At 38.1% G+C, this 12500-nt stretch overlaps 1 protein-coding gene across 1 annotated transcript in view; it reads right to left on the reverse strand.

Moving 5' to 3' along the window:
- Positions 1–6742: 6742 nt before the first annotated feature.
- Positions 6743–12500, reverse strand: part of LOC125029918 (receptor tyrosine-protein kinase erbB-2-like) — a 35278-nt gene continuing 29520 nt past the window's right edge. Inside the window, exons 10-11 of the mRNA XM_047620105.1 lie at positions 8016–8119; positions 6743–7863 (exon numbers count right to left, since the gene is read on the reverse strand). Of these exons, the coding sequence (XP_047476061.1) occupies positions 6743–7863; positions 8016–8119 (1225 nt within the window). The remainder of the gene's footprint in view (positions 7864–8015; positions 8120–12500) is intronic.

Raw genomic sequence — 12500 nt, forward strand, 5'->3', positions numbered from 1 at the left:
TATTATTATTATTATTATTATTATTATTATCAGTAGTAGTATTGTTGTTGTTGTTTTTATTATTATTATCGTTATCATTAATATTATTATTTAAATCATTATCATCATTACTACTACTACTACTATAATAGTAATAAAAAAATATTACTATCATTATTATCAATATTGTTATTATTATCATTATTATCATTATTATCAATATTGTTATTATTATCATTATTATCATTATTATTAGTCTTATCATTATCATTATTATCATTATCCTTTTCATTATCATTATTACTATTATTGCTATGATATTAATAACTCAAATAATAATAAAGATAATGATAATAATAATAAGTATAATGCTTATCATTATTCCTATTATTATTATCAATATTATTGCTGTTATAACGTATATCAATCATATTACTATTATGATAGTTGTTGTTATTACTATTATCAACATTATCATGATCACCATTATAATTATTATTGTTGTTCCTATCAGTATTATTATCAGCATCAACAATTAGTGTTATCAATATTATCATTATTATCATTATTCTATTATTATTATTACTATGATTAATATCATAATTAGTATCATTGTCATGATTACTGTTACTATCATTATCACTATAATCATTTTCATTATTATCATCATCATCGTACTCGACTATGTGCGCGTATTTTTTTCTTAGCTCTTATTAGTTTTTTTCACATCATTTTGGATTTTTTCACGATTTTAATTTGTTTTTTTCTGTTTTGAGATCCAATTCTTGCATTCCTGTCTACTGCCAGTATTTTTACCATTTTTTTTTTGCTATATCTTTTAGATGTTTAATTTTTTTAATTAGTTGTATTGTAGGTTATATATATATATATATATATATATATATATATATATATATAGATACACACACACACACACACACACACACACACACACACACATATATATATATATATATATATATATATATATGTGTGTGAATATATACATATATAAATATATATATATATATATATACACATATATATAAATATATATATATATATATACATATAAATATGTATGTATATATATATATATATATATATATATATATATATATATATATATATTCACACACAAACACCCTCACACACACACACACACACACACACACACATATATAATATATATATATATATATATATATATATATATATATATAAATAATTCATATATATATATATATATACATACATACATACACACACATATCTATCTATCTATCTATCTATCTATATCTATATCTATCTATCTATCTATCTATCTATATATATATATATATATATATATATATATATATATATATATATATATATATATATATATATATGTGTGTGTGTGTGTGTGTGTGTGTGTGTGTGTGTGTGTTTGTTTATGTGTGTGTGTACTGATAGGTAGATACATATATAGTTACACATACACATACATATATATGGACACATACAGTCTATCTGCCTGCAAGAAACTCCAGCCTTTTCTCGACGTAATTACTAGTCCATTAATGAGCAGGTTCATTATGATTTTCCTTCATTATTCACCATAGGTCATGCACGCGCCTTTGTTTCTGTTTTATTATTTTCTCTCTTTTCTCTATTCCAAAAATCCAAAAGTCCCTCCATGACTGCCTGCTTTATGCATGTCATTTTTCTTGCATGTTTTAATATCTTGTTTTTGTTTGTTTTCTCGTTTATGCTGCATTTCCCCATTTCTCATAATCATATATTTGCAATTTAATTTAATATTTGATGTTAAATCAAGATACACATTTTTTTAAATTTAAAGATTAATGGAATTTTGTTGCGCTGAATTTTACCGACCTGTATATTAATGGCAAAAACAAATACCTTTCCACTTTTTGTTTACAGACACACACACATATGTATTTATATATATTCATATATCTATATATACATATATACATATATATATATATATATATATATATATATTAGGATTATATCTTTGCGAGAGGTAAATATTTTTTTTATTCTTTATATCAAGGTATCCAATGACTATCTAATGCCTTTTCCTCTATTTATGTTTTTGTCTGTCAGTCTGCCTCATTTCCTCTCTTTGTTACTGTTTCTGCCTCTCCTCTCTCTCTCTCTCTCTCTCTCTCTCTCTCTCTCTCTCTCTCTCTCTCTCTCTCTATCTCTCTCCCTCCCTCCCCCTCGAGCCTATAAGTTCTACCTCTTCTCCCTTCTTTTCCCCTTCCTTTCTCCACCTCTTTCTTTCTCCCACTTCTTCATTTCTCTTTTCACCTTTCCTTCGTCTTACCCTTTTCCTTTCTCCATGGAAATGTTCGCGTACATGATTACGTTCTCTAATTCATGCAGAAAGTAATGCATGGCTTAGTGTATAAAGGAGGAAAGGTAATTCTATTTAGGCATGACGGCCTTTTTCAGCAGTCACTTTCATAACGTTGAAGCTTACGAAAACCTCACGAAAAAAGTTGATGTGATGAAGTCCTTTTCTTGCATGCACATCCTTGTAGTAAAAAGTGTAGCATTTTTTAGCACCAATCGGTATGCTAGTCCATTTGTGAAGTTCATCCACCTATTGAAACACATTCGGTTGACATATTGCTATTAAATTTGAGAGGGACCAAAAAAAAAAAAAACACAAGTTGGAAACATAGATCTATATTTCAAAGAACAGAGGTATATAAACATTTTTTTCTCTATAAATACACACGCAGGACTATTAGCAACAGGGCAAATTTCAGCAACCGATCAGTACATCCTTATTTGCTTACTTTATTGTCGACGTCACAACCTCATGTAAAAGGAAACCTTATGTAAAATAATCGTTTTGAATAGCACGGGGATTCTGTCCCACCTGAGTGCAAAGAGGCATACGTGGCAGCGCTCTCTGTCAAAAGGAATAAAGCAGCAGCTTGGATTTGAGAGCTATATATGCCACAGCATATATATATATATATATATATATATATTGTATATACAACTTTTTTATCTTTCTCTCCCTCACACACAAGCACACATACACGCGGATATGCATACCAAGTTGCGGTGGTCGTTAGAACTGAAGTCGATTGTATTCACTTTTCTATTAATCCGGCAGTGTATATGTCTATGCATGCAAGCCTGTTTATATATGTGGATGTACTTGTGCAAATATATACGTATGTCTATAAACCTTCACCTTTTTGTTATTTTGTTGCTAATATTATTTTTCACTTATCGTAATATTTCGTTAACATCATCGTGATTTCCATTATCATTCTTATCAGAAAGATTTAAGCGGATATGGCTTGATCCGGTAACTATCGCTTGATCGATAGCTCTCTATCTCTCTCTCTCTCTCTTTCCATCCCTTCCCTTTTATCTCACTTCCTCTCTCCCCCTCTCTCCAACTCCCTATCTCTCTCTCCCTTCTTCCCCTTCCCCCTCTCTTTCTCTCTCCCTCCTCTCTTTCCGTCTCTTTGGTGATCTGTAGAAAACAGTGATAGGCTTATGAGTGTATTTGAACTTTTGGTTATGAGTGAATGTGTGTATGTGTGTTTATTTCCTTATAATCAGAGGATATATATATTATGTGCATGCGGGTGTGTGGGTGAGTGTATCTGTGTATTGATATACTATTAAACTTATACAAATAAAGACAAACACACAGACACATGCATCACAGTGTCTTTTTATATCTTTATTGTCTTAAGTACACCGTTAATAATCTAGATTTGTAATGTTAAACCCAAAATCTGGCAAAGTGAAGCCGTCAGGTTGCTTGAAGAGTCCTGCGCTTACGTATATAAAATGCTAACCATTCTCGTCCATTCTTTTTCTTAAGATTTTCGTTAAGACTAGTCCTCGTTTAGAAATCTTGTAAATTCTTCATTCGGAGGGAAAAAAATATGGTCAGAATTCCGGCCCTTCTTGTGTGTGGTCAGTTTTCTTGCTCGATCTTCCGTCTCAACTGCTGCCTGGGGGTTTTAAAATCTAGGGGAACCCAGCGCACCGTTGTTTCACAAGATGAAAAGTTGTGGATAGAACAGGCAAAGGAATAGCCCGTAAAATGTCAATAAACTGAGCACGACCACAAAATTTTAGCTCAGTCTACTACTCGTACACAAGGTTCCGAATAAGATGGTCTAGGGAATAATACAGAGTGCTAGTTTGGGGATAAATCGGACTAGTGAATAACCGTAAGAGTGCCAATTAGGGGATAATTAGTTTTAGCGAATTATGCCGAGAGTATACCAATTAGTAACGCCAAGATTGCCTAAAAAGTGATCAATACCCCACACTCGGACCAAAGCACTGGGCAACATCCCGTAAATACACTAAACCATAGGCTGTACACATAATGCATTTTTCCTCTCTTTTTAAAGCTCACGAAGGCCATAGATATACAAAAGTCTATATTACCTTATTTTTAGCTATTTGTCCTTGCTGCCGGGATCATGTATTTATCCTTAAGTAATAAAATAATGGGCCTTTCGGACATTCATTTACTCGTTTTATTCCTTTTAAGAACCACTATTTTCGTGATTTTTTTCGAATCGTTGGATCCCTCGTACAAGAGAGTTAACCATTGATTTTTTACCATTAATTGTTATTCATATTCGTGAAACAATTCTTCAAGGAGATTGCACTTATTTTCAAGAATAAACTGATTATGAAAAATAATTGACATTACAGCAAGGCCTTACTTTATTATTCTTTTAATCTATAAATATGTATAAATACTCACCCTTCCTCGAACACTTTATAGACACTTGAAGCTTCATGAAAAGAAAAGTCAGTAAAATGGAATGATGGAAACAAATAATACGAAAATCTGCAATCATAATGCTATATTTTCACAGGCACCTGGAATTCCATAAAATAAATAGAATGATTAATCAACTGAGTCGTAAAATAACACGAAGAAGTATTTTCTCATCGCTACTTTTTTTTTCTCATTTCATAACCCGTTGGATCCGAGGGACGTGCAGGTCTTTTCATGGCAGATAGGTGGCCGATGGGTGGGTGACGTGAACGTCTTGTCATGGGCAAAAGCTGTTCTGAGGGCGGGTGACGGGAAAGTTTTGTCCTGGGAAAAAAACTGGCTGATATGCGGGTATCGGGAATGTCTTGCCATCAAAATATAAAAAAAATGACGAGGGACGGGTGATAAGAACGGTTTGTCGTAGAAAGAAAATTACTAAGGGAGGGTTGCGAGAACTTGTGTACTAATAAAATGGCCGAGGGGCGGGTGACGGAAAGACTCGTCAAGAAAAAAAAAAAAAAAAAAAAAAAAAAAACTGGCTGAGGGCCGGTTAAGGGAAAGTTTTGCCATGGGACAAACCTGACTGAGGGTGGGTGACGGGAGTGTCGTGTCATGGAGAAAAAATGGCTGAGGACGGGTGATAGGAAACTTTTGTCATGGGAAAAAACTGGCTGAGAGCGGTGTCGGGAATGTCTCTTCATGGGAAATTCTTGCCGAGTGTCGGTGACGTGGACATCTTGTCCTGATTGCACATAGCATGTTGAGGGAGACTGACTCAGCCGGCCTTCAGGATGAGAAGGCTCATTCGGTAGCTGCAGGATTTCCATCAGTCCAAGACGGTCAACTATATCTGGAGAGGACGGTCGCCAGGAAGGACATTAGAGTGCATGCGTTGATGCCTCCTCCTTCTCAGTATTCCCGGTGGTCAAGGAAAAAAAAGGTGCACAGTGTTACAGTTATCGCACAGGCCTCGGAAAATGGCAAAGCAGCAAAAAACTGCGTCTGAAAAAGGGCATATAGCACAGCAAAGGAGGGTAAGGAGGCTTAATACTCGGATATCGAGCCCGATGCGTACTACTGTGGCACCAGAATCCAAGTTTATGAATTCTTTTTGAAACTTATTTCTTGCCATATTCAACACCGAATTTTCGGTGTCGCCGGCAGCAGGGACAAAGGAGCCATCAGCTAAGAATATTGTCATAAAGCTTTTTATATAATTTTGGGCGGAGTAATAGTGGTGATTCTCTACTGGCCTTTGCAGACCTTTGCTCACCTGTTTTCTCACGTTGGCCTGCTTTACCTACTTTAACGTGATTTAAACTTCTCAAAATATTTTCTGTAAGCAATAAGTTTTATACCCAGGTACTCATGCTGTATGCAAAATAATTTGTTATGGCATTATCAAAACTAATGTTTATATACACAAAAGGATCATATTTCCCGAAATAACCACATATTTATTCACTTTTCTTTTCAGGAGTCCCTAAAGAAATGTGTTTTCCATTCATGTGTTTGGGAAACCTGTCTGGTCATCTCTTCTATCACAGGTAATGTAATGCTCGTTATTGGAATTTCGCAAAGCAGGTGTCCTCGTCAGTACATACTATATATTAGTTCTAGCAATTTATTTTCCATTTGAACTATTATGTCATCATGTACAGGCACTAATCCAACGCAAAATATGTATCTTGCCGTCCATATGTCAATAATGGATCATATTCACTTAAAAAAAGAAAACAATATTATAAGGACCTTTTGCTATAGTAACAATGGGCACTTAGAAACTCACCATGTGTCTTTGATTAAGGCGTTCCAGCGCCATTTCTCTTACACTCAGTGAGCGATATCTTTGGTAAAACTTGCAAAACATGACGAGAAAAATAAATTATTTGATGTATTTCAAAATGTCATTCATGCATTTTTTCATTTGTAAGAGGTAGCGAAGCAGATGAGTGACCTGTAGGAAATCATAGTTCACAACAACTCGATGTCTTCTAAAGAATACCCTTCTTGTGCCTGCTCATGGAAGTCTTTGCCTTTACGACGCGCTCTTGGGAGAGTCACAGTCACAAAAACCTCGTGCAAGCTACTCAGTGAACTATCCGAGTCATCTTCGTCCTCCAGCAGGCACTCCGTTCCCCCTCTTGCCGTACCACTAGACCCCGGCGTCTGCTTGTCCCTCTTAGCTTTGTGTCTTTCGTCAACGGAATGCTGGAATGAATGGGAATTCCTGAGAATGGGGACATTTCCCTGTCTGTGGGGGTCATTTCGCCCGGCAGTGCAAGGAGCAGCTGTCGCAGCCGCGTCGAGAGGGGCAGCGCCACTACGCTGCCTGACGACAGGCGTGGCGGGAGCGCTGATGGTGGACGACGTCAGTGCTGGCCGCCTCGCGTCCGCGTCGGTGGCCGGAAGTGCGCCGACCGACGCGCTCTCTCTTGCCGTCGCTCTGAAGGAAGCAAAGCCGCTCCTGCTGGGCTCGAGACTCAAGCCGAAAGCAGGGAGGTTCGAGTAGGTGCGCTGGGTCGCCAGGACTGCCTTAAAGGTCCTGGATTTCAGGTTGACGTGGGACGGACTGGGTTCTGAATATGGCGAGGGTCCTGGGCTTAGGCTGTGGTGCGGGGCGGGGGAGAGGGCGGGCGAAGCGGGCGTGCAGGGGATCTGGGGCGTAGCCGACAGGAGTCCCGGCGTCTGCGGAGTGCTGGCGGGCGACTTGGAGTTGCTGGCCGGAGTGAGGGTCCCGCTGCCCGGCGTGTTCGGCGTCCGGAGCTGTAACTGGGCGTAGCGCAGCTCCTCGTCCTCCTGCGGGATCACCAGCGTGGGCAGACGGGCGCGCTGCGGCAGAGCCATGTCCGCGAGGCCGCTGGGCGTCTGGGTCCTTCGCCCGAGCAGCCTGGACGTGGTCAGACGCAGATCGTCGGAGCTGAAGTTCATGTACTTGTGGCTCCCGAACGCTCCCCGTCCCTCTGCCGCCCCCGCGGTGCCACGCCGCGCCCTCGCCTCGCCTCCGTCGCCCCTGCGCCCTTTCCTCTCGCTCTCCCTTGCGGTGGGACTCCCGCCGGGGCTCCTGTGATGGCACGGATCCTTCTCTGCCGCTCCTGCAACGGGAAACAGCGGCGTTGTGTGACACAGAAATAACAGTCAACATCGCCGCGAACACGAGCAATGATGTGGAACGAACACATTTTAAAAGAGCAAATGCAGAGAGGAGAAAAGCAGGGAAGAGAAAAACAGATAATAAAAGTCGTACCGTTGTCGTCGAGGTCCGAGGAGGCGTGCAAGGTCAGGTCGTCCGAATCCTCGTCATCGCTCTCTCGCGCCGACATGAAGCCACAGGTCTCGCTCCTCTGGTACCTGGTGGGGGAGGGGGTGGGGTATTTTCAGCATAATGCTTCAAAGATTGTATCTGATTAAATCATATAGTACTCTGCAAATCCCTTCAAGCTGTAGTACGAGAATGTAAACAAATGCATAATCCGCCACTCGAAGCTACCTTGTGAGCCATTTCCCAACTTGCTGCTCACATAAGGCGAACAGAACCATCGCCTATCCGCTCAATTGCAGCAACAAACATGGTGTCCTCCTCGCAGGTTATTTGTCAGCTGCAGTAAAATGGAGGCTCAACGATGATCTAAACGACTTGTGTGGTCGTTCGTGGTTGCAGAGAAATAATAGTAAAAGTATACATCATAATCTGCTGCAAGAACATCATTTGAAGGATAGATAAAAGCAAGCTCCTTTGAGGAACTTGGAAGACGCCCATGTAAACAATGCTGACGTCATGCATACCCTCAAATAGCTTTCCATGTAAAAACATAAACACTTGAAAAAATATAAGGATATTATATGTAATATCTCTGATTTTACAGATGATTAATAGAGATCATCAGTAGGCATATATTGCATATTTCTTTTGTTTCAATTTTATAAAAAATCCTCATTCTGCAGCTTAGACATGTCATAACAAAGTAGTAAAGTGAACAAATGAGGCATGTGACGTGAATGATAATAATGTAAAATCCAAATGCTTTTGACGAATTTATGAAAATAAGAAAAAAAAAAAAAAAACATACAACTAATGTATTACAACACACATCACATATGAATATAAAATCAAAGACAATCAGAGGTAACATATATAATATGTATATATAATACATATACATTATATATATAACTATATAAATAGATTATAAGAAAGCCTTCGACACCACAGTCATCTAAAAAACAGCAGATTCTATTGGCATCAGGGAGTGCCTCATCCCCTGACTGGCAGACTTTCTGTCTAACAGACAACAGGTCGTGGGTGCAGGGTCAACTTTCCAGCCTCCTGCCATCACATGCGGAGTACCCCAGGGGACCAGAGTGGCCCCCCTGTGCTTCCTCACCATGATTGACGACGCGCTACTGGACACCGAGCATCGTTGGAAATACATAGATGACTCGACCATCGCCGCCGCCATTGACAACCCCTGCCCTGACCACTCCGTCATCCAGCGCACCCTCGGCAACCTCCTCTCTTGGTCCACCGCAAATCACGTCACTATCAACCGCCAGAAGTCGGCAATTCGACTTCTCCACCACCCCCGACCCCACGCCCACCCTCACGCTGGACAACCATCTGCTCGACGTAATCTGTTCCACCAAGCTGCTCGGCGTCACCATCGACGAAAAGCTCTCCTGGACACGGCACTCCTATACTTGCACTTGTCTTTTTTTTTGTTTTGCTTCTCTTGCTTCTTATTATTGTTATTTTTCCTATATATTGTGAGTTTTTTTGCGATTTGTTGCCTACCTGTTTTTATTTATATATAGTTTGTCTCTTTATCTGTATTTCTATGTATATTTTCAACCCCTGGCTGCATGAGATTCAATAAACCGATTATCATTATTATTATGTTACTATGTCTGCCGAAGGCGCTCCGGCCAACTGATGTGTCACTTTATTTCCTCTTCGCTAAATGTGTTTGTCTGCCTAGGTATATATAGTTGTCCAATACCTGTAGTGCTTCGCCTTGTACATGTAGCTGTTCGAATTGAACTCTACTGCTTAACATGATCTTAGTCTTTTTCTTGTTCATCCTAAGTCCTACTTTCAGACTTTCTCTATTCAGATCGTTTATTAGTTGCTGCATTTAATTTGCAGATTCACTGAAGAGAATATATATATATATATATATATATATATATATATATTTATAAATATAGAAATATATATATATATATTTATAAATATACAAATACATATATATTTGTAAATATACAAATATATATATATATATATATATATATATATATTTATAGATATACAAATATATATATATATATATATATATATATATTTATAAATATACAAATATATATATATATATATATATATTTATATATATATATTTATATATATAATATATGTCTTATATGTATATATATATATATATATATATATATATATTTATATATATAATATATGTCTTATATTTATATATATATGTATATATTCATATATATATATATATACATATATATATATATATACATATATATATATAGCACGTATAGAGCGTGGCTCTATACGTGCTTATGTACACGGTATATTGTTTGTGTATGAGTGTATGTGTGTGTGTATATATATACATACATATATATATATATATATATATATATTCATATATATATATAAGAATATATATTATATATATATATATGAATATAATATATATATATATATATATATATATATATATATATATATATATATATATATATATATATATATATATATATATATATATATATATATATATATGTATGTATGTATATATATACACACACACATACACTCATACACAAACAATATACCGCGTACATAAGCACGTATAGAGCCACGCGGCTGCTTGCGGACCGCGTTCCACGTGATTCCTCAACGCACGCCAAGGATGACCCAGGCCACAGAGAGTTCCTGCCCAGCGCTTGTCCGGTCAAGGCAGGCCGCCCCGCCTACGGTTTCAGGCGGGAGGGCTTCGGTCATTCTCGCCAGCCTTCCGCCCCCCACTGGGCTGACCGCGACTACCCGCACACAGCACTATACCCAAGAGACGTCTACGTGGTGTTCATATCTCTGTGTCGCTATCGTACTCTCACAAAATGAAAGAGTCAAAGCCATCGTCCCCTTTTTATTACTCCTGTTTAACCAATGTATAAAGGTGCTCAATAAATAACCTTTACATTCTGGTGGCAGGGTGGTCATTGCATCCTTTCGCCTTGCAACTCGGGCACACAGTCTCCTCAAACCGCTCGAATCATCGCTTACCACGACCATGTCTTCAAATAACCACATGAATACACATTTTGGGCCTTTTTCTTTCTTTTCTCTATCTTCCTCCATTCTTCTGACCTCAGATCACATTACTGTGTGATTACGGTGTGGAATCAAAACAATATGAATACCGTTCATTCATTAAGTATTTCTTATTTTTTTCTCGTGATTAGAGACTTATATTGTTTCACTTGCAACGAATTTAGCGCGTTCGTGACTGTTTTCATGAACATCATCTCATTATTTTTTTTCTCACTGCCCATTTCCCGTCTTGACCTGACCTCGGAGTGAAAATCATTTTTCAAAGCCCGCTTGGACATTAGGGTGATCTGACCTCACTTTCACTTTGAGTGATTGACACGCTGAAATGGCTGTGAGAACAGCTAGCATTTACTATAAATTGTTTTCTAGAATTGTTACAATATAGGGATAATGCATAGCAACCGTTACATGTTCATTGGTGACACGTTCTATCGGCGCTAGAGCGGAGCATGTGACGCGATTTATATACATTTATATTTTAATATAGCGCCAGGGATCTTGCCCATGTCATAGTGTCAGAGTGCCTGATTACCCTGGGGTTGCGTATATGCCTAAAAGAGCTGCTCTCCTACGTTATTTCGTTTAGCAACTTTTGAGCCGGCGTGACCCACAATTACGTTCGTTAACTAATGTAGGACTAGGGCTTAAGCTTGAATTGTGATTCACTTATCAATCACACCCTGCTCACACTTTAGACGTCGCTGGCATGATTGGGTAAATCTCATCGATTTGTGATTCATGATAAATACCCGTAGGGCATTGCATGAGCGCCCATTATAGATCCGCAGATAGAGTGGGTTATTTATAAATTTTCCAAGCTCGTTTCGCTTCGTAAAGTACGGTATTTTGGGTATAGACCCGCCCCCCCCCCCCCGTCAATGAAGTCTGCATGCACAGCTTAACAATTTGTTACCTCGGCAGATTGTTCCCCAGAAGATTCGCTTGCGTGATGCCGCGAATATTGTTTTCACGTCACCATTCATTAGTGCGTCATACAGTCGCATATCATTAAATGTTAAATTCAGTGTGGTAGTAGAAATAATTTTTTAACTAGTTTATCGCATTTTTTTTTAAGGACGTACGTTATTCTGGGGTTTGGCATCCATGTCCGCTCTGTGTGGGGTCACTATCACTCTCATTAACTGTCACTCACACACACACACACACACACACACACACACACACACACACACACATACACACACACACACACACGCTCACTCACTCATCCACGCAGAACAAAAGACACCAAAACCTTCCATTAATAGGGTTTGTTGCTGTCGTATTTGCATGTGATGTGTGACTTGTACATGAATTTTCATTTGACATACATTTCTTTTCTGTGTTACGACAATGGTTCAAGTAAATCTTTGCAGA

The sequence above is a fragment of the Penaeus chinensis genome, chromosome 10 (genome assembly GCF_019202785.1).
Source record: "Penaeus chinensis breed Huanghai No. 1 chromosome 10, ASM1920278v2, whole genome shotgun sequence".
Classification (NCBI taxonomy): Eukaryota; Metazoa; Arthropoda; class Malacostraca; order Decapoda; family Penaeidae; genus Penaeus; species Penaeus chinensis.